Source organism: Bos javanicus, chromosome 22, assembly GCF_032452875.1.
Source record: "Bos javanicus breed banteng chromosome 22, ARS-OSU_banteng_1.0, whole genome shotgun sequence".
NCBI lineage: Eukaryota > Metazoa > Chordata > Mammalia > Artiodactyla > Bovidae > Bos > Bos javanicus.
Window position 1 is genome coordinate 58,911,098 of NC_083889.1, and position 22,757 is coordinate 58,933,854.

General features: G+C 61.6%; 1 protein-coding gene across 6 annotated transcripts in view; it reads left to right on the forward strand.

Moving 5' to 3' along the window:
* Positions 1-22,757, forward strand: part of IQSEC1 (IQ motif and Sec7 domain ArfGEF 1) — a 141,340-nt gene that overhangs the window by 83,568 nt on the left and 35,015 nt on the right. Inside the window, exon 1 of one of the 6 annotated variants that reach the window (XM_061397249.1) lies at positions 6,477-6,629. The exons of 4 other annotated variants lie outside the window; for them this stretch is intronic. In XM_061397249.1, the coding sequence (XP_061253233.1) occupies positions 6,565-6,629 (65 nt within the window). In that variant the 5' untranslated portion in view covers positions 6,477-6,564. Of the gene's footprint in view, positions 1-6,476; positions 6,630-22,757 lie in introns of those variants that run through there. One more of the 6 variants, XM_061397255.1, reaches the window with a different exon arrangement.

Below are 22,757 nucleotides of genomic sequence, written 5' to 3' on the forward strand. Positions count from 1 at the left end.
TGTCGTTTTAGGAGCACTTACTGGCGTCCGCTTGCAAACCAGGCAGCGGAGCGCTTGCTGTTGTAACAAATGAACGCATCTATTCATTAAAGCAGAGGGCCGCTGGGGCTCGCTTGGCTGGCCCTTGGTGGCCGAGTGGATGCAACGGATAGGAATCCGTGCTGCCAGCAGGGTTGGCCATGCGGGGCAAGGCCTTGCCACCCCCTCTACCCTCCTGGTGCATGTGGCCCCCAGTGAAGCGCAGCTACTGGGAAAGAAACCCACATACGTCAGGGACGGTGGTTTGCTTTGCCCCCAGGGGTTCCTCTTTTTAGAGACGCTTTAGCTCACAGGTTTCTTAAGTTATGAGAATCACCCTGGTTATGAGAATCAGTTTTTCCTGAAGATCAGTTTCACGTGAAAAGGGGCGTTGGCTTAGATCAAATGGGACCAGATTGGCCTCGTGCTGGCCCTGAACCAGAGTGAACCCAGTTCAACACGATCCTTCAGCTCATCACAGATCTCCTGAGCACCTACTGTCCACCACCCCAGGATGCTGGGGACACCCTGGTGATGGAGGAGGGACAGTAAACCAGGGAGCAAGTAACTGAGCCAGATAACCAGGCAGAGGTGAACTTTAAGGGGGATTAGACCAGATGGAGGGGCTTCCCCAGTGGCTCAGATAAAAATCCTACTGCAATGCAGGACTCACAGGTGCCGGGGGTTCGATCCCTGGGTCGGGAAGATCCCCTGGAGGAGGGCATAGCAACCCACTCCAATAGTCTTGCCTGGAGTATCCCACAGACAGAGGAGCCTGGTGAGCTACAGTCTAGAGTGTTATAAAGAGTTGGACACGACTGAAGTGACTTAGCATGCACGCACGCAGACAGGATGGGGAGAATGAGGCTGTGCTTTATCTGAGGGCGGCCTGGGCTGTTCTCAGGCAGAGTGGGCTCAGGCCAGTCCTGGACAGACCGGAGCGTTTCCTAGAGCTTGTCCCCAGGGGAGGGACTCGGTGCAAATGCTGTGGGTCACACCCCCCACTCCCGAGGATCTGGCGTCCTTGCGCCACCAGCCAGGAGGAGAGGGCTGAGCGTGACGGGCTGCGGTGGGGGTGCCGGTGATCATGTCCTGGGGCTGGCGGGGCACCTGGCGGGGAGAGGGTGGCGAGCAGTGTCCTTCTGGTGCTGACGGGGGTCAGGGAAGAGGCCGTCACTGGTGAAAGCAGTTCAACTTCTTGCTTCTAATTTTCTTCCTGATATTGTCAGGCCCCTTGAATCTGCAAGAAATCCAGCAAATGGCCATTTCCCATCCACTTGTACAGACTCCTGACTCAAGTGGCTGCAGCACTTGGTAGCCATAGGCCTTTTGCCCACGGACCCTGTCTCCAGGGCTTCAGGACAAGCAGTCCGTATCACCTGGCTGGACTCAGCAGAGGGACAGGGAGAGGGTGTGCCCCCAGGAGCAGCCAGCCTGGGGAGGGATGCAGTGAGCGTGTTCTCATCTGTGGCCACCACTCCCATCTTCCTTTACTTCTGCAACAAACTGACACCTGCTGTGCCAGGGGGGTGGTGGGGGAGGCAAGTGCTCCAGGGACCCAGGCTCGGAGGGCTTCTTGGAGGAAGTGATCGTTGCTGGCTGTTTGGTCCACTTCATCAGTCACCGAGCACCACTGGGCATCACGCAGTTGCTCCGTGGAGCGGGGTTTCCTCTTCCTTGACCCTGGGTCCCACCATGTGGTTCTGATGTCCGCAGCCCTCCTCGAGGAGCTCTCCCAGACCCTTATGGGGCCATTCATCCATTTGTCACCTGTTGGCATCATAACAACTGCATCCAACGTTTACTGTTCATTTAAGTGCTCCTTATACCTCCAGCCATGACGGTTCCCTTCGTCTGGGGCGTCCTTTGCCCGAGCACTGGGAAGGAGGCGCTAAGGAAAAGATGCCCAGTTCGTGGCTGCACCCCGCACTGACCTGGGGACTCAGGTTCCTCATCTGAACAGTGGGCAGCAGCACCAGGTCACCATGGCCCCTTCTGGCTCTCAGGTTCTAGGGTGTGCTCACATTAAGGCCGGTTTCATCTCACTGTCGTGGTCTGGTCTTGGCCAACCCAAGTCCCAGTGAGCTTTTTGTGGTTGGACTTAAAATTCCTCTGGCGTGGCGACAGGTGTCTGAGACCAGGCCAGTTATGTGCAGCAATGGCCACATCTGAGCCCCATCGCCGGGAAAATGATGGAGAGCCGCTTGAGGCTTGCGAGCCATAATAAGTCTCTTTCAACTTTGTTGTGACGCAAAAAGTATCCATAGATAGTGCAGAATTGAGTGAGTGTGACTGTGTTCCAATAAAACTTTATTTAAAACAGCAGACAGGGGGCAAGACTTGCCTCCCAGGCCTAAATTTGCCTCTGACTTATTCAGCTGAGCACCTCGGTGTTCCAGACCCATAGTAGGCACAGGGAATGCTATAGAGAAGGACGCAGGCCCAGCTCTGCCCGGCAAGGACAGCACAGCTCTTGGCTGTGATGGGAGAGCAGGGACAGGGGAATGGGACAGCGTGAAAGGGGAGTTTCTGACTTTGATGGCGGGCAAGTCTGGGTGAGTTTCTGGGGGACGTCGCGTCAAAAGCTGAAATCCAAATCCTAGCTGTGAGCCAGCACCATGGAGGGTGTTGCTGGAAGGCTGACGAGGGCTGGAGATTGGAGCCAGACAAGACGATGCAGGAGGAGGTCTGTGGGAGAGGGACCGCGTGGTCAGCCTTTGGGGGCGTAGGTGCCACATGTCTGGAGAGCAGGAAGGCTGTGGAAGGTGGGGAAGGGGGGACTGTCACAAGTCCAGGGAGGGGGTGAGGTCAAGTTGTGGGTGGGCGTGTGACATGGGCCAAGGCAAGTAGATCAGGACTGAAGCCTAGGACGATACAGTGAAATGAAACATTTTCATTCCTTTGTTGCCTTGTAGGCGGGCTCCTACTCACCCCTCAAGGCCCCAGCCTAAATGTCCCTTCATCTTTGGAGCCTCTTGTCGGGCAGAGTGACAAGCTACTTTCTCCAGACTATCATAACATCATACACAGGGCAGTGTCTCCCCAACTGCGCCTCAAAGCGCAGGAATGGAGTGAGCACAAACGTGTGTTTGCTAAATTAAACGAAAGGGCAAGGAGAATTAATTAGCCAGGGGAGAGGTGGGTGATGAGCCTCCCTTTACAGTTGAGGAAACAGAGGCTCAGAAGCCTAAACACTTTGCCCAGACGGCACGTGTAAGATTTCTTGCCCGGTCTGGTCATTTCCACTCCGCAGAAAAACTGGCTTTCTCCACCTCTCCAGGCTGGAACTTCTCTCACTCGCCTCACGATTCCTTGAATTATTCATCTGTGAGGCAGTTGACAGCAGAAGCAAAAGGCACAGTCTGCAGGAAGAGAAAACAAGAGAATGAAGAAGCGGCTGGTTTCCCGGGACTCCATCCTTTGTAGTCCAAACGCTAACAGGGAAATTCAATGCCCTTTCCCCAAATCCAAGACGGAACTCTGTCGCCAAGACTGTCCTGGCGGGCGGCGAGGCCCTGGGCCTGGAGAAGCGCCTGGAATCCTTGGAGAATCCGGGTTGTGAGCCGTGTGTGGAGAGCTCCACAGCTGAGGGGAACTCTCTTGGCCCCATTTATTACAGCCTATTTTTAGAGGGCAGGCCAGGCTGGAGTGGGAGTTCTCCACCCACCTCCCTAACTGGACTATTTCAACCCTGCCAACTGTGTCCCCACCCATCTCCCCACCCCCAGCCAGGCTGCCAGAAGGTCTTCTTCCAGAGCCCTGGGTGGCGGGGCTCTGCCCTCCTAGTGGTGGTCAGCTGATTCGACTCACTGAGGTTTTGATTCGCATTCCCCTAATGATCAGTGATGCTGAGCCTCTTTTCATGTGCTTATTTGCCGTTCATATATCTTCTCTGGAGAAAATCCTGCTTGGATCCTTTGCCCATTGCTAACAATTCTTATTTATTTATTTGGCTGCCCTGGGTCCTCACAGCTGATGTGTGGGCTTTCTCTAGCTGCAGCGCGCGGGGGCTCCTCTCCGCTGTGGTGTGCACACTTCTCATGGAGGTGGCGTCTCCTGTTGCAGAGCACAGGCTCTCCACACACAGGCTCGTGGCTGCAGCTTGCGGGCTTAGAGCACAGGCTCAGTAGCTGTGCTGCACGGGCTTGGTTGCCATGAGGCATGCGAAATCTTCCTGGACCAGGGATTGAACCTGTGTCTCCTGTCTTGGCAGGCGGATTCTTATCCACTGCACCACCAGGGAAATCCCTTTTGCCCATTTTTTTAATTGGGTTATTTGCCATTTTATTGTTGAGTTGTAACCATCCTTTATCTAACATGGATTGTTGTTGCTGTTGTTCAGTCGCTAAGTCATGTCCAGCTCTTTGTGACCCCGTGGACTGCAGCCCGCCAGGCTCCTCTGTCCTCCACTATCTCCCTGAGTTTGCTCAAATTTATTGAACAAATGAATTCATTGTTCATTGAGTCGGTGATGCTATCTAACCATCTCATTCTCTGCCGCCCTCTTTTCCTTCTGTCTTCAATCTTTCCCAGAATCAGGGTCTTTTCCAATGAGTCGGCTCTTCCCATTAGGTGGCCAAATTATTGAAGCTTCAGCTTCAGCATCAGTCCTTCCAATGAATATTCAGGGTTGACTTCCTTTAGGATTGACTGATCTGATCTCCTTACAGTCCAAGGGACTCTCAAGAGTCTTCTCCAGCACCATAGCTGGAAAGCATAATTCTTCAGCACTCAGCCTTCTTCATGGTCCAACTCTCACATCTATACATGACTACTGGAAAAACCATAGCTCTGACTGTATGGACCTTTGTCAGCAAAGTGATGTCTCTGCTTTGTAATATGCTCTCTAGGTTTGTCATAGCTTTTCTTCCAGGGAGCAAGCGTCTTTTAACTTCATGGCTGCAGTCACCGTCTGCAGTGATTTTGAAGCCCAAGAAAATAAAGTCTGCCACTGCTTCCACATTTCCCCTTTTTATTTGCCATGAAGTGATAGGATTGGATGCCATGATGTTAGTTTTTTGAATGTTGAGTTTCAAGCCAGCTTTTTCACATACTAGACCTTATCAGATGCATAATTTGAAAACAGTTTCTCCCATTCTGTCTTCATTTATTTTTAATGTATCAAAGAAAACATCAGAAGTGAAGAGGAGGGGTGTGGAGATGGGCTGTGCATTGCTGCCCAGCCTCTTGCCCGGGAGCCCTGGGGCCTGCCCCTTGCCGAGCTGCGGGCTGAGCCAGCCCAGCCCTCCTCCTCCACTGTTCCTCACCCGCCCCAGGTCCCCATCTGGGAATAACGCTCCTCGTTGGCCCCCCTGCAAATGCAAGATTCAAAAGGGCACGTGAAGAAGCCCCTGCAAGCGTGGCTTCCCACGGCTTCCGCCCCTGCAGGCCTGCCAGCTTCCTGGCCCTCCAGGAGAGGCACCTGAGGATGGGGCGGCCCTGGGGAGGTGGGGCTCTGCTCCTGTCTGTCTGCTTGAGGAGTCTCCCAACCACATCTGAGCATTCCACAAGTGCCAGGGCCACGCACTGTGCCTGCCTTAAGGTGCCCAAGGACAGAGAACAGAGATGTGCCAACTGAGAACGACATGCCACACGGCTCATCGAAGAGAGCCATGAGGGGGAGGGAGAGCCTCTTCTTTAACCCAGTTAAACTGAGCCTCAGTTTCCCCTTTTGACAAGCGGGACCAGTAGTAACTGCATCACAGTGTTGTAACTGAGGACCAAATATCAGTAAAAACCTCTAAAATGCTAGTTAGGATCACTTTAAGTTTGCCTGGGGGTCTGGACGTTGTTCTGTGGGTGGGGGGAGGGCAGAGGGTCTGGAGGGCTTAGGGAGAAAGAAGCTGCTTCCATCAGATCCTCATCAGAAAGCCCCCCAAAGGGTGTCCTCAGACTGGGGGGGGGGCACCCACTCTCTTGTCTCTGGGGCAGGGGAGTTAGAGCCCAGAGCCACACCATCTGGGAAAGCGCGAGCCCCGTTTTATAAACCGAGGCCAGAGTCAGGATTGGCAGGGCTTGGCGCCGTTGGCAGAGTAGGCTACAGTTGGCTGGTTTGGGGATTTTGTATCTGTTGTGCTCACACGCTCGGAAGGGACATATGTCTGCTAGTGGGCCGCGTCTTGGAGCCAGTGAGTAGTCCTCCCAGGGGAGGGCCCTTGGCTAGGGCGGGGAATGCTGCCGCGGGCGAATCCCGCCCCTGCTCAGGCCCCGCCCCCTGCTGCTTCGCCCCGCCCCCGGCGCGCCGCCTCGCCCCCCCTGCGGCCCCGCCCCTCACCCCTCACCCCTCCCCCACAGCCCCGCCCCCCGCGGCCCCTCCCGCGCCCCGGCCACATTCCTCCGGCCCGGCCTAGCGCTGCGCCTGGCGGGCGGCGGCGGGGCGGGCTCTGCCGGCCTGGGGCTCGGACCTGGGGCCGGGAGCGGCGGGGACCTGCGGGCGCTGGGCCGGGCGACCCAAGCTGGTCGCGTGGCGGGCAGGCCGGGCGCGGGCGGTCGGGTGTCGGCCCGGGTCCCGCGCGCCCGGCCCCGCCAGCTCCCGCCGCGGCCGCCATGTGGTGCCTGCACTGCAACTCGGAGCGGACGCAGTCCCTGCTGGAGCTGGAGCTTGACAGCGGGTGAGGACCGGGCCGGGAGGGTGCGAGCGGGCGTGCGGGGCCCGGGACCGCGGGGCAAGGTGAGCTCGCGCGCCCCCGTGACTGTCGGACGGGAGCCCGCGCCGGCGAGTGCCGTCAGGGACCGCTGGGAGTGGGTGTCCGGTGCTGCCTGGGGAAGTGCGGCCAGCGGGGGTCTGTGCCGCGCCTGGCTGCAGGCCTGTTGCTGCCGGACCGGGGCCTGTGTCGGGCGGACCCCGGGGGAGAGCGCGCGGGGCTGCGCAGGTGCGCTGGGGCGCTCTGGCCAGGCACCTGGGCGTGCGCCGGGGCGGCTGGAGCCCGGAGGTGGGGTTCTGCGTGGCCGTGACTGAGCCACGGGGTTGGGGGTTTCTGTCGACGTGTGTCTGGTGTGGTCAGCGATGGAGTCAGAGGGGATGAGTGTGTGTCCCAGAGACCATCCCTGATCTGCTCCGGGGGCCTGTGGGTGGGTGGCTGGCTGAGCATCTGCCGGCCTGTGTTTACGGAGAGAGGGGGAGAGTGTGTATGTGTGCTGGGAATATTGATTTCTTCGCTCTGCCCGCCAGCACAGCTGCCCCGGAGCTGTCTGCAGGCCCCTCGAGGAGCAGGACTTGGGGGCGGAGGGGATTTGTTGACAAACGGTCCTGGCTTGTGTCAGGCATCCTGGGAGGGGGGACCCACCTGCAGCCGTCTGATCTCTGAGTTCAGAAATTCTGCAGCTCGTGTCTGGCAGTTGCACTGAGAATGCACATGTGTCCCCCTCCGCCCCCCGCACCCCCCCACCAGTCCCTGGGCTGGAGGCTCTACGTGGGGTTGTGGGGGTGCGGTTCCCAAGGACCCATCGCTCCTTGCGTCTGGGGCGGAGACCGGGCCGGCTGCAGCTGCAGGGCCAGCTGTCTGGAGTCAGTGGCAGCAGTCCGAGAAGCGGGGGAGGTCCATGATATTCACATCCTACACGTGCGGCTGCCACACACAGCTGTCCGCCCCGCACTCGTATGCATCGCTCTCCTTGCTGTCCCATGTCCCCGTACAGCCCGGCAGCACGCTGGGGATGCGCCTCCTGTGGTCAGCATCACGGCTCTGCGGTTTGTTGAGTGCCAGCCGCGTACAGGCCCTGCTCTGGGTCATTGAGCACAGCCTGGAGCCACTGTCCTTGTGGGAGCACAGGCCAGGGGACACAGCCATGAGCACAGCTCAGAGTCGTTGTCCTGAGGGGTCTGCCTGTCTGCAAGGACTTGTCCAGCCTCGCCCTTCCTGCTGGGATGCAACACCACCTCTCCTGCATGTCTCCCGGTCCCTTCCCTTCTCACTGGCAGGCCCTCCGCACAGCCAGTCTGAATCTTCCAGCTGCAGGGAGGCCCGCTGGGGCCCATTTGCGGTCAGAGCTGGTGACAAGCAGCTGCTCCTAGGCCTCTGCTCAGGCCCAGAGCACAGCGCCTCCTTGGGCCTCTGAGCAGGTGGGGCCCATTTGCTGCTGAGTGCCCGGGGGGAGGATGGGAGAGGGTCAGCTCTGCCCTGGCCTGGGGAGGCTTAGCCAGCTTGCCCCCGACCCAGAGTCCTTCCCGGTGGCCCAGAGGGGACCCGGCAGGCTCCAGAGGCCTCGGGACACCCCCAGTGTGTAACAGGTCCAAGACCACCCATCCTGGAATGGCCGTGACCACGGCCATGGGATGACCACCATCCCGGCCAGCAGCACGCCGGGAACCTGTCCTGGGCACTCTGTGCTCTAAGCCTCTCCTGCCCTCCCTTTCTACATGGACACAGTGAGGCAGGGGGGCCAGGGTCCTGACCAGAGTCTTCCAGGGTGAGCCCAGAGTAAACCCGCAGGTTCTGATGGTGGCCTGCGCAGCATCCCTGCCCGCCCTGCCGCTGTTCTCGGGCCTTTACTCAGGGAAGTCGGACTCTGAGCTGGTTGTGCTAATATTTACACAGCTTTGGTTCAGAAACATGGACAGGCTGCCGGCTGCACAGTCAGACGGTGTGAGGCTGGACAAATAGGTCTTTCTCGAGGAGTTTGGACTGGGCCCCGAGAGCTCCGGGTGCATGTGTGTGCGGTGTTACCTGGCTGGGCTCTGTGGAACGTGGGATTGCGGTTTGCCGGGCGAATCCGTGAGTCCAGGGCAGCTCAGGGCATTAGGAAAGAGGGGCTCAGAGAGGCAGACAGACTTGACTGCAAACCCCAGCTCAGCTCTGTGAAGTCACGCAAGTTTCCATACCCCGTGAGCCTCAGTTTCCCCGGCCGTGACAGGAGATGGTGCCGCTGCTTCACGAGGGGCCCGAGGCCCTCCCAGCGGGTCTGGGAGCCCTCGCCGGGCTGGCCACCCTGGCCTCCGTCAGACGCATGGTCACCCGGGTCAGCGCCCGGATCTTCCAACCACCCGGGACCTGCGGGCTTTTCTTCCTTCCTCTTTTGTAAATTTCCTCTGCATTGTGATGACATGTGGAAAATCCACCTGGTAATAAGCCCAGAGGCAACACAGGGGTCATGGACTTGGAGGTGGCCTGGGTCCCCTGGACTGTGTGTGTGTGTCTGTCCAGAGGCTGTTGAGTGGGGTTGGTCACTGGTCCTCAAAAGCAAACGGTAACGAGTTTAAAGGTCGTTACAGCTCTTGAAGAATTAATTGGTCTGGCCTTAGAGTATCTGGCTGTTCCCACTGCGTGAGGGGAAGCTGGCGGTGATCGTGGAGGAGGATGTGGCCTGGTGCCTTCCGTCTGCCGTGGCTGCACCTGAGTTGAGCACGTGCCCCCCAAGCCTGGGGCCAAAGCTCTTGCAGGGCACCGACCATGTGCCGGTGGACACACACGCTCCCAGGCCCCCGGGGGCTTGTTCTCTGGAGAGACGTGTGCAGCCTTGGGACAGCCACGTCGCGCTTCCTGGGATCCTTTATTTACTCACCAAACCGTTACCGAGACCTGCCTCTGCCAGGCCCCGGGCTCAGCGTAGGGGAACTGATGACTGGCGTGAAGCCGTGCGGCCCAGCGCCCAGGCCTCCAGGTTTCACAGAACCTGACTCTTTGCAGCCGCGTGGCTTTCGGCGTGTCACCTCCCCTGTCTGAGCCTTGCCTTCTCACCCGTGACGTGGGCCCGGATGCCTCGTGGGGCTTGGGCGGCTCTTCCGCCCCATCGCCACGTGCTCCCCTCTGCTCGCTCTCTTGCTGGTGTCTGGGCTGAAGGCTGGTTTCTGGAGTCTGCATGGGGGCTGAACCACCTAGTTGCTATCTTTGCTGTTGCTCAGTCGCTCAGTGAGTCTGACTCCTTGCAACCCCACGGACTGCAGCACGCCAGGCTTCCCTGTTCTTCACTGCTTCCCGGAGTCTGCTCAGATTCACGTCCATTGAGTCCGTAATGCTGTCTAACTATCTCATCCCCTGTCGCCCACTTCTCCTCCTGCTTTCCATCTTTCCTATCATCAGGGTCTTTTCCAGTGAGTCGGCTCTTCTCATCAGGTGGCTGAAGTATTGGAGCTTCAGCATCAGTCTTTCCAATGAATATAAAGGGTTGATTTCCTTTAGGATTGACTGGTTTGCTCTTGTTGCAATCCAAGGGACTCTGAGAGTCTTTTCCAGCACCACAGTTTGAAAGTGTCAATTCTTTGGTGCTCATCCTTTATGGTCCAGCTCTCACATCCGTACACGACGACTGGAGAAAACCACAGCTCTGACTAGATGGACCTTTGTGGGCAAAGTGATGTCTCTGCTTTTTAATACACTGTCTAGGTTGGTCATAGCTTTTCTCCCAAGGAACAAGCGTCTTTTAATTTCATGGCTGCAGTCACCATCTGCAGTGATTTTGGAGCCCAAGGAAATAAAATCTGTCACTGCTTCCACTTCTCCCCCTTCTGTTTGCCATGAAGTGATGACTCTAATAGCTTTTAATGCCTTCTTCGTACTTGGCTGGAGCTTCTCTGCTCCTTGATGGAAAGAACTGTTCTTTCCATTTTATTTCCTTGGTTTGCAGCTTCCTGACATGGAGATAGTTCATTGTGAACTTCAGGCCCAGGTGTGGAGCCACAGCCAGGGTCCCCTCCCTCCGTGTATAGATGGGGAAGCTATGACGGCCTTGTTTTTTCCTCTTTGTTCCAAGGTTGTTGTAATAATAATAAAAACAACAGCAACGGTTGCCATTTGGTGAACTCAGAGAAGGACTTAGTTCTCAAAGCAGTTTTTGAGAAAGAGCATCTTCTGTGCCTCTTTTTCAGTTGGGGGAGGGTTACGTGACTTGCCCAGGTCACCAGCCAGTAAGTCCAGCAGCTGAGATGTGGTCTCTGCCTGCCTGACCCCAAGGTCTGCGCTCTTCACAGCCAGGCTGTGCTTCCTCTGGGACTCAGTAATCTTCAGCAAAACAAGTCACATCGCAAATGGAACCTTTCGTGTGTTCCCGGCAGCACAGAACAGGAGTCTAGTAGCCCCTGCTATGGGGATTCCCAAGGCGTTCCCGAACGTGCCAGCTGGCTGGCAGGCAGATAACAAACTCTGTCTGTCCTCCTGGTGTCTTGCCGGACACCGCAGACCCCAGACACTCCAGCGGGATGCCAGCCAGACGAGGCCCTTGCTCCCTATGACTTGCCGCTCTCTGCGGGTAGCACACTTGCCCCAGGCCAGTCTCGGTGTGGCGTGGGGTCTCGGGGACAAAAGCTGACTGTCCCCCAACGTGCCGAGGGATCAATGTAAACACAGTCGGCCTCCACGTGGTGAGGAAGCCCAGGCCCACAGCCTTCGAGGTCACTGGAGGACACACGTGCGTGTGGGCTGCTGAGTTCCATCCCGTGGGAGGAGACAAGGGCCAGTAAGAAAACCGGAAACTTTGAAAAAAGCCTCAGCGGGGAGCCTCCTGGTTCGGGTTCCCCGGAACGGCCCGTGGTCTGGGCAGCGTGGGTGTCTGTCTGCATGCCAAAGTGAGCACTTCCTCCCTGTGCCTGACCCTGTCTCTGGCTGGGAGGCATGGTGGTGTGAGAACTGGACGCATTTCTCCGAGGGAAACCTTGAAAACGGTGCCTTATCATATCAGAGTAAGAGCTCAGTACGTGTGAGCTACGGCCACGGTCAGGGCCGTTCTTGACCCTGACTATTTCAGAGAACGGGGCCTCCCCGGGAGCTGGGTGTCGCGTCACATCCCCTTTCTGGGCCTGGGCATCCCCCTCTGTGGGTGAAGCGCTGGGACACAGGGTCGTTTGTTGAGGGAGGGGGCTGGGGCCGGCAGCTAGGAGGCAGATGCTGTAGACTCTGTGAGCGGGGGCACGTTCCTTAACCTTGCTGTGCCTCGGTTCCCCCATTTGTGAAAGGTGCGTGCCGGGAGGCACTCCTTAGATGAGTTAGTCTGCACAGAGTGGTGGGCGGTCGCCTCTGGGTCTCTGCAGAGCCCGGGGCTCCAGGACGCTGTTCCCAGCCGGGAACGGGTGGCCCCTCGTTTTGGCCGCGGGCCGACCCGGGGCTGCTCGTGCTGCGCAGCGGCATTGACTGGGGGCCCCGAGAGCAGCCCGGGTGAGGAGGGCCCGGTCGTGGGCTGTGGCGTGTGTGCTCGCCCTCCCGCTCGCAGCTGAGGGCTGCACCTCCCACACAGGCTAGACCGTATTGTGTCCAGGGCCTCAGCAGAGCTAGGTGACGTCGGCCATGGGACGGGGAAGCGGCCCCTCGAGGCTGGGCAAAGCCCCACCGGTGCCCAGGACTTGCAGTCAGGGAGGGCACCCTCACCTGGCTCTGGTGGGTCTGGAATTAACAGAGGTTTGAGCCACGCTTGAAACCAGCTACAGGATACAAAGGACAGTGTCTGACGTTCGGGTGGCCTTTGAACCTTGCACACCCCTGGCCTCTCTGACCGTCCAAGAGCCTTGTGAAGTGGCTGGTATTGGTTCCATTTCACAGACGAGGAGACTGAGGTGAGGAAAATGAAAATCACGTAGTCAGGCTTTGTACTGCATAGGTCTGGTCTTCTGGTTAGGGTGTATCTTCCTCCCTCTCTGACGTGGTTGGGGGAGACGGGGCTTGAGCTCTCTACAGTGGGGAGAGGGGAGACGCAGGAAGGGGGTGTGGGCGAGGAGCAGGACCCGTCACCTGGGGCTCGGACACCGGCCCAGCCACCGCACGGGGACGCGCGGAGAGCCCGCTCTGCGGACATGGCACCCTCGAAGCTCTGGCCAGAGTGGCCTTGTGTCTCAAAAGCATGTTTGCCACGCCATGAGGTCACCTGGGGGTGAGACGTGTCCTCTGGATCCCCGGGGCCGTAGGAGTGGGGGTGCTGGGCTGGTAGCCTGCGATTAGGAAAGGCCAGCCGCTTCCGGGTTCTTATTACCTGGTCTGACTTCCCCGCGTAGGCCCCGGTCAGGCCCAGGGGGAAATGCGTCCAGTTCTCACACCACCACGCCTCCCAGCCAGAGACAGGGCCAGGCACAGGGAGGAAGTGACCGGGAAGTGCTTCCCCCCTGAGCTGTGCGCCCGCCCAGGGCAGGCTCAGCCGTGCGGACCCAGGCTCTGTGTTCCCTCTGGCCTTCAACTTTCTCAGAGTCATAAATTAAACGTGCTGGGTTTGTTACTTTTTTTTCTTCCTCAGTAAAAACGGCCAAATGGCCCAGAAAGTTAGACAGGCCTCGATGTGGACAGCAGATTCCTAGCACTGTGTTAAAGTCTTCACCATGGAAACCCCCCAAGCGTATGCAAAGGGCGTCATGGCCCCCAGGGGCGCTTTTGCTTCCTCGCCCCTGGATTAGGCAGATCCCAGACGCCCTGCGGATGTTAACTCGAGGGGCTGTTGTGTGTTCGGCCTCGTCTCTGGCGGCAGAGCTATGTTCCCCGGGCGGGTCCCTCCAGTGGCCCAGCCTAGGAACCCAGAGCCTGGCTGGCATCCCCACCTTGGGGCCCGAGTGACACCCACCCCGGGGGGCAGAGCCAGCCCTCCGGTCAGGCCTCAGACAGGACCAGGGCTCTCTGTTCCCCGTCCCCGCGGGGCCCTGCCTGCTGCCCCGAGGCCCCCTGCGCCCCTGTCTCCCCCCAGACACATGGGCCCCTCCTCTTGCCCAGCCCCTGGGCAGCCTGACCCACGGCCTCCAAGCACCCTCTGTCTGGCGTGGGAGACCAGGCTCCCCTGGGTGCTGCCTGGGCGGCCTTTGTGCATTCTGTCCATCTGTCCTGCAGCTCCTGCCCTGGCACCTGCATCTGTCCCCCTCCCCACCTGCCCACCCCAGAGGCGGGGGTCAGCCCGGACCCCCCTACACACATACACACGACCCCCTTCCTGAGTCCATCCCCCTCCCCACACTCCCACCCCAGAGGCGGCGGTCAGCCCGGACCCCACCACACACACAACCCAGCCAGAGAGCCGCGCGGTCAGCGCCCCCTCCCCTCCGCAGGTCGTGGGTCCCCTGCTCCGACGCCTGTCTCTGAGGCTTGCGAGGGCCTCTGGGTGTTGCCGTGTGGCCCTCAGGGCGGCCGTGTGGACTGCACGACACCCCGTCTCATGGCTGAGAAGCTGAGGCACAGAGGGGCCTACCCGCCTGCCTCAGGGCACGCAGCTCCTGCCTGCCAGGCGCCAGACGGGCGGGGTTCTGTGCTGCTGTGGGAGGTCGAGGGGCAGCGTCCTGACCCCCCAGGCCCTCGCCGGGGGGGCTGCATATGGCAGGCCCGTCGCCACACCGCAGATTCAGGTCCTGGGAGGCAGGCGGGAGGGGGTCAGGGTCAGACAAGGCAGGCGGGCCCCTCCCCCACGACAGTGGAGGCGGGGGCGTCAAGCGCTGTGACCGGGGGCGTTCTCGGTCTGCTCCCCTCTCCCCCGCTAAGTTACATCCCCTCAGTGCCTCAGTTTCTCCATCAAGTAAACGGGCAGGCAAGAGGGCCCCTGCCTTGGGCGGGTGTCACCTCCAGCTCTGAGCATGAGCTCTTGCTGACCGCTGTCCCTTGGGGTATGATGACAGGGTGTCCGCGCAGTCCTGCCCCAGGGAGTGTCAGAGGGGAGGCAGGTGTACGGGAGCCCTGAGCGTCATGCTCGCCTGTGCCGAGTTTCCAAGTCGCCCTCCAGGGTGACAGACGTGCGCCTCCCGGGGTCAGTGGGGTCCTGAGGCCTCTTGCTGGCAATGCCCCCTCCACTGTGGGCACCCAGCCTCCCAGGAGGGCCGTGGACACCTCCAGAGGCCACAACACATGGGGGACAGGGCCCTGTGGGGGCGGGTGTGGGCGCCGGCCCCCAGGAGTCGCAACCGTGACAAAGATTTTAAGTTGGCAAGGACCTGGAGGATTTGCGGGTTGACAGGGCTTTGTGGTGGTGGGGGGCTGGTAAGGCAGCTCGGGGGCCCCGTCTGGCTGGGCCGACAGTGTCCCGGGCCCTGAGCGGGCCCCACGCCGGGTCCCGGCCGACAGGGTGGGCCGCCTGCGTGACGGGGCTGCTCTCCGCCCGCCCGCTCTCCCGAAGCCCGTCTTCCCAGCCGGTGCCTCCTCCCTGCCCTGTCGGGCGTCCCTGGGGCCCGGCCCGGCCCTGTCTGCCGGAGCCTGCCACAGAGAGCTGCTTTCTTTAAGTCCCTTCTGCGTGTATGGAAATAACTAGAGGCCTCTGTATTTAATTTGGCTCAGCCGGGAGGACTTTTGGCTGTGCGTGTATGTGTGTGTGTGTTTGGAAAACTCTTTCCAAGTGTGCCCTGGCGGCGGAAGCTCGAGTCCTCCTGATGCAAAGAGTCAGAATCAACAAGGGCCGCCCTGGCTTCGCCGGGGGCCGAGGGTCTTGGCAGAGAGCGGGCGGGAAGCAGTGGCTGGTGAGACACACGGACAGGGAGGGGTGATGCCATCTGCACTTGAGACGTGGCGAGGGGAGCAGAGGTCCCAGCGCTCAGGCGAGCCGAGGGCAGGCTGAAAGGACGGGGCTCTGTGCGTGACACCGGGGTCCTGGCTCCCCGCACGTGCCGAGGCTGGGCCTGGCCTGGAATCACGTGTCCCACGTCTCTTTCTGGCCTCGACAGACCCTCACAGGCTGTCCGCCGAGCCCTCGTCTCCCATGTGCAGAGCCGAAACAGCGCCATGCTCACCTGGGCGCTAGCAGTTGGCACAGTGGATCCTCATGCGGTCCCCATGTGCCTGCTGAGTGGTTGGTGGCAGGACTGATGTCCATTGCTTCAAGGAGGCCGTGGAGGCCCAGAGCAGGGAGGCCACCTTCCCGGGGTCGCTCAGCCCAGCAGTGGGGCGGCTGGAGCTTGACCCCATCCGGCCTACCCCCGAGCCCGGGCCCCACGCTCCATGCGGCACTTCCTGAGCTTCAGAGCAGCATTCCCCACACGAAGGGGTGCAGGGGGCTGTCCTGGGTGGGCACACCCCAGGGTGTTCTGGGCGTCTGGGGTCAGATGGATGCTTTTTAGGACTTCCCTCATAGCTCAGTCAGTAAAGAATCTGCCTGCAAGGCAAGAGACCCGGGTTCGATTCCTGGATCTGGAAGATCCCCTGGAGAAGGGAATGGCAACCCACTCAGTATCTTTGCCTGGAGAATCCCACAGACAGAGGAGCCTGGCGGGCTACAGTCCATGGGGTCGCAAGAGTCGGACACGAGTGAGTGACGAAACCACCACTCTCCCTGTGAAACGGAGGAGGGAGCGTGTCTGGTGAGTCGAAGCTCGGTGGCCACGACGACCACGGCGTTGTGGTCATCATCCGTGTGATGGCGCCACGTCGGGGACCCTCAAATTCTAGCTGTTGGAGGGCGCGGCAGGGCGGAAGGCAGGGCCACACGGAGCTGTGGGAATTCCGGGGCCCTGCCCCGGGGACTTGGTGTCCTAAGTCAGGCTCCCTGAGGACGGCCAGCCCCCGGCTGCAGACCTGACTTCTGCTCTGAGTCGGTCGTGGGTGCTGGTCCTCGGCAAGCCCGTGAAACGGACGCGACCGGCAGGAGGGTGGCGTAAGGCCCGGAGCCCGTGGGTGTGGTCGGGCCGCAGGGAGCGGTGGGACTGTGACCAGCGGAGAGGGAGCCCCTGTGGGCGTGGCCATCCCCACGCGGGAATGTGCGCCCACAGGGCCTGATCCTCGGGGGCCCATCTGGAGCTCTGTGCTGAGACCCTGTGAGCCCCCTCATGGGGAGCCCCGTCCCCCCGAGAGCTCTGCCTTCTCATCGGCCCATGAGGAGACGCCGAGTGGGCGCCAGGCCTCCGGGGCTGACGCCAGGGTCCCAGCTGGCTGGGCCCCACCCTTGCTTCGGTCCCGGCCCAGATGGCACTGGGGAGGATAAAGGGCTTTCTCACAGCCCGTCTCCACGCTTGGCCGCAGGGCTGGCGTCAGAAGCCCGGTTCTCCCGGGATGCAGGCCTGGCCCCTGGCCTGCTGCTCGGCCCCCCGGTGTGTGGGGTGGGAGCCCCAGGCTGATCGGGGCCCCCGGGACTGATGGTGATGCTGTGTGCGCAGCACCGCGCCAGCGGAGGCCCTGGCCAGGCTTGACGGCAGGCTGTGTGCGCCAGCTCCCACCCAGAGCCCCGGGGCTCCCCCGCCAGCTGGCATCTGGCCCGCCTGAACACACACAGGTTTGCCGCCTTGGAGGGAGTCGGCTCCCACCTCCTGGCGGGGCCCCAGTTGGTGCCCGCCCGCGGGCCTCCCAGGGCTGGGCGGGGGCCCCCAGGGAGCCGTGCCAGGGTGTCCCCGCAGAGGCTTTGTGACTCGAGGCCTGGAGAGCAGTGTTCTGGGTGCAGAACACGCGTCTGTCCCTCCGAGACCCGCAGCCGTCTGGGGTGGCGAGCGCAGACACGGGCCAGAGCAGTAGACCATAGAGGCCCTACCTGCCGGCTGGGACCCAGAGAGCCTGTCTGCCCACAGGGCCCTGTGCCCCTGCTTGCTGTAAACAGGCAAGGAGGGAGCCTGGCTGTGGGCAAGAGCAGCGAGGTGACCTGGGTGCCGTGCCAGGGATGGGGTTGCCGCCCAAGGATCCTAGAGGTCGGGTGTTCGGGGTCCCAGGCCCTGCCCTGGGAGGGAGGGTGGGAGTGTCCCAGGCCAGCTCCGGACCCCACTCGCCTGTGGGCCTCATCCTTAGCATTTCGGCATGCGCTGAGTGGACAGACAGGTCCATCGAGCCCCTGGTCATGGGCAGCATCGCTCGCGTAACATCGCCGTTCACTCGTGCAGCGAGGGCTCTCTGAGCTCGCTGAGCCCTGTCCCCAGCCCCGGGGGCCTGAGCAGGGTGTGTGCACCCTTCCCCCTGCTACTGGAGCCGGCTTTCCGAGGTGGAGATGCAGCAGAGCAGGCCTTCAGGCTCCCAGCCCACAGTGCAGAGCAGGGGGCGGTGGTGGAGGCGCGGGGAGATGGCGCGGTAGCTGCAGGACCCCCTTCCCCACCCCTCCTGCCAGGGTGACCCTCACGCCCCATGCTGGCCACGCTCCGGGCCCCGGGCCCCGCCATGCGTGTCCTGACTGTGGCCTCTCGGGGCTGACCTCTGACCCTCCGGCTGTCAGGGCTATTTTGATGGGAGTGACTCAACGCGAGCCGCAGGAAGGTCCGGCCTGGCTCTAGCAGGCGGACAGACAGACCTTCTTTATGTTCTGAGCAAAGCCTGTGCCAGAGACGCTGGAGCCGCCCCCTCCCGGGGGCCGGAAGGGTGACTTGGAAGCAGGCTGGCAGGCCGGGGCAAGGGCCTGGAGGCCCAGCGGACGCGTGTTCCTCCCCTCTGGCCGTGCACTGGAGAGAACAGGCCTGTCTGAGGAAGGGCGCGGCCCCAGCCCCCTGGAAGGGTTCCCGGCCGTCTGCAGGACTCCTCGCCCTGGCGCCCTGTCCCCTGATCCATGCCCCGCAGTGGCAAAGCTGAGGCTCAGGCAGGGGGCCAGGCCCCCCATGCAGTCTCTCACCGGCTCACGTTGGGACTCTGTGGGGTGGTGACTGCCCTACGGGCCCCTGGGACCTGGGGCGGTGCCCCACGCCACACGGCGCAGGCATCCCAACATTGTACTTCTCACGGTAGGCTTGCGGCCCGTCTCGCCAGCAGCAGCTGACAAACGGGGAATTGCTAGATGCTAGTGCAGGGAGCGGGGCTCTAAAAATAGTCTCTCACTCAGAAGAGTCCATTGTTCTAAGTCCTGTATTTTTATACGTGTACAAAAGCCGCTCCTGGAGGCCTCTGTGCCCGTAATTAGCGCTGGTGCCAAAGCCCAGGAGGCGGAGCGGGGCTGGGCCTCGTCCCCAGCAGGACAGACCTCGGGGCAGCGGCCGCAGTCCTCGCCCCAGAGCAGATGGGGCAGTCAGGCCAGCGAGCTGTGCCTGCGTGGCATGGAGGGCAGTGGCTGGACGGCTGCGGGGGGGCCCTTCCGCTTCCCGCTGTCCCGCCCTCCTCCCCCGACCCCACCAGCCAGCGTTCCCCTCCCACCAGCACCCCCATTCTTGGCCTTCCCAGCTACTCAGTGGCCTCTGCCCCTCCCAGCCCCCCAGGGTGTCTTCCAGGACCCATGGACAGGCATCGGCATCTCCCTGCTCCGGCCTGTCACTGGCCCGCGGTCCAGCCGCTCTCCCCTTCCCCCGTCACAGCCAGCACAGGCCTCTTGTCACCGAAGGTTGCTGAGGGTCGCTGCAAGGAAGGATGGAAGTGCCTTTCCAGAACACCACTGCTGTCCCCCCCGACCACCGCCCCAGCTGAACCCGGGACCCTTCCCTGGCCTTGCCCCAGTGCTGGGGTCCAGCACCCCCTCCTCATCGAGCCTTTTGGGGTCCCAAACCCTTGGGTTCCTGCAGCCCCAGGCATGGCCCACCGGCCTTGTGCCACGGTGGGCCCCACCTCCTCTGCTCAGCCTCAAGAAACGGGGGTCCTGAGCAGAGAAGAGCCCTCCATCACTGCCCAGGGTCCCTCCCGGGGCCCAGACAGCGCTTCCCGCCTCAGGCGCTGGGGCCTGGGCTCTGCACGCCAGCCTGCGGTGCCTGGCACATCTCCATTTCTGTTGCTGATGCCAGCCATCGACGTAGCGTCCCCTGCATCTCTGTTACTGTTCCTGATACCAGCCGTCGACATAGTGTCCCCCGCGTCTCTGGCCCTGACCTGGCTGTGCCACAGAGCTGGCTTCAGTGAACATTCACGGACCGGAGTGGCCAGCCTGGGGGAGAGGGGTTGTCAGGGGGCTCCTGGGGAGGTCAGATCTCCCAGTGGGCTCCCGGGTTTCGTGTCTCCACGGTGGTCCCTGTGCAGCCCGCCGCCCGCGACTATGGTTTGGTGAATGAGACTGTGCAGGTCCTGAGAAAACCTCGAGCAATGATAAAACTGGCGGGCCTCTTCAGTCACTCTCCTCTGTAAACGCTTTGTTTGTTACTTTCGGCCGTCCCAGTCTCGGCTTTGGAGCCCGGCTTCCATAGAGGTGGTGTTTCTTGCGAATCGCGGGCCGTTGCGGCAGGACCCTGGCCGGGCCTGGGTTTGCAGGCCGAGCACTTGCTGTGCGCACAGCCCTGGGGCGGTGAGGACCATTCGCTGGTGTGAAACCGGGCTCAGCCCGGGGGGCGGCACCCCTGGGGACTTGGACTGTGGCTGAGGCTCTGCACCCTTGGCATCGGTGAAGCAGGCCCGGCCCCGGTGCTCACGGGACAGGCAGGCGGGTGTCCACCCAGGGCTGGTGACCACCACTGAGCTCAGCAATGGATGCCGCCCGGAAATATGTTCTCTACTCATTTTATCAAAGAGAAGCCAGAATCGGGATGAACGAGCATTCCTGGCACCTAGTTCTAACGTAAGGAATGAGAGGAAGACAGTGACCACCGCTCTATGTAGACCCGACGGAGCCACGTGGGCAGGACTCAGGGGGGTGGGCGTCCAGAGGCGGGACTTGGGGGCGGCGGGCGGGGAGGGGGCTGGCTGGCCTCTCCTCCCGGGCCTCAGTTTCCTCTGCATCCAACGGGAGGTGCCTGGCCAGGTCATTGGGATTCCAGACGGCCCACAGGTCACGACTGGCCAGGACTCTTTTAGAAGTCCAGTTTCTGGGGCCATAGTGCTGGCTGACCTTTGAATTCCGGGGAGCTCCTGAGTCAGGCAGGAATCGGCTGCCGAATCTCCCCGAAGAGTCTGGGGAACAGCCCGGGTTGGGGGCCACTCTCCAGGTACCTTGATTCTGCCCGCTGGGCACCCTGAGGGAGGGGTGGCAGTGCCCGGCTAGAGGGTCCTTGTCCTTCTAGACCCTGAAGGTTATGCTGGGGAGGTAGAAAAGCTTCCGGTTGCCTTTAGAAACCCTGTTTCTAGACAATTCTGAGTCGTGTTTGTGTGGGTTTTCTGCATAGAGGTGTAAGTTCGGGTGGGTTCCAGTCTCTGTGGCTCCGAAACCCCACCATCCCCTGGCCCAGGGCCGAGACCATCTCCCATAAGTCCGTGCCCGCCCGGCCCGGGTCCCGCTGCACAGACCTGGGGTCCGTGTGGCAGACAGCACAGTCCCTGGGAGTCTGGGCCCTTCTAACACGGTTCGCAGCGGCTGGGAGTGTGCGTGCCTCCGGGTGCCAGACCACACAGCGGCTGGCACTGCAGAGGTGCAGCCGGGAGGGAGGCGGGGCTGGGGCTCCCTGACACTCGGGTGGCCTTTGAGCAGAGAGCGGGAGGAGGCGAGGGGCGAGCCGGGCAGCCGTCTGGGAAGAGCCCAGCAGAGCGGAAGCATGTGCAAAGGCCTTGTGGTGGGAGCGCGTCAGGGCGTGGGGGCCATCCCGCAGAGCTTCCGGCTCACGGGAGGACTTGGTGGGAGCACGTCAGGGCGTGGGGGCCGTCCTGCAGAGCCTTCCGGCTCACGGGAGGACTTGGCCCTGAGCCCCGGGAGGGCAGCAAGCGGGCGAGGGACCCGGTCCAAGTTGTGTCTCGACAGGTCCCAGCTGCTGAATGGGGGAGGCGGGGGTGTGGTGGGCGGGGCCGGAACCCAGCAATGAGGCAGGGGCCGCACGGGCCAAGTTGGCCCCAACATGGTGAGGGGGTCACCGAGTGGTCCGATGCTGGCTCTCTCGAGGGTGGCAGAGCCTGCTTTGCTGACGGATGATATGCAGAGTGTGAGCAAGACAGTTGCCAAGAGCGGCCCGAGAGGAACTGGAGCGGCTGGAAGGATGGAGTCACTGTCGGCCAAGAGGGGGTGGCGGGCAGGGGTGGGGGCTCGCATTCCAGGGGCCCACCAGGCAGCAGAGACAGCGTGCCCGGGCCGGACACGGGTTCTTTCGGCTCCTGTCTGATCGCTGTGTATCCCCATTAAAGCCATCTGGGGACCTGGGTGAAAGCCAGACCCTCCCGACCGCCACCAAGCCCTTAGGGCGGCCTCAACTGTCCAGAAGGCTCGTCCGCTCCCTCAGCTTTGAGACAGTGCTCCTCGCTGGCTGAGCAGAAATCACGCTGGTGTTCAGGTGGCTGTTTGGACGGCTGCGGCTCCAGCCTACCCCAGTCCCTCAGCAGGGCCTGGAGGCCCTGAGCCCTCACCAGAGGCCCTTGTTGCCTCTGCATCCACCCATCCTGAGGTCCTTCTACCGGACCTGCCCACCAGCGAAGGTGCCCAGCATCTCCCTGAGGACATGAGGTCCGCAGTTCCTCCCCCCCAGGATGGCCAGGGTTCAGTGTCCCCTGGGGCCCATCAGTCCCTTCAATAGCCAGCCAGGCGTCCATCCTGAGGACCGCTTACCAGCTGCAGTCCCGGCTGTGATGTCTTAGGCCTCCCTGGAGGCGGGTGTGGGTGACTGATGCAGGAGCAGCCTCCGGGGTCCCCGGGGAAGCCCGCTCCGCCCCCTCCTTGCTGGCACACCAGCTCTGTGTCCCTTTACACACTCACCTCTCCCTTCAGATCAGCCCTCTGTGTCTTTGTCCACTGGTTCTCGGGGCCAGGCCAGCCCTCGGGGAGGGGGCTGCCTCCAGGCCCAGGCACGTCTCACAGAGTCGAAAGCCTGGGAAGGTGACCTGCCCTTGAAACCTGGCTGTGGTCTGAGCTCTGCGACCTTGGGCACACCCCGAACCCAAGTCTCCGTTCTCCCATCAGCAGAGGGCGGGGGAGCCAGGTCTTCTCAATGGGGTCACGTCAGGAATTATAAACGTGAGCTTAGCTTGCGTTGTGGCATGCCGGCTGACTGTACGTGGGGCGTGACCCACCACAAGCCAGCTCGGTCCCTGAGGACTGGTTTTCCAGACCCTGCGGGAATGCCCGCAGTCCCCGAGGCGGCCCCCCACCACCGCCAGGCGCTGAGCGGCTGACGCTCTGCCTCCTGA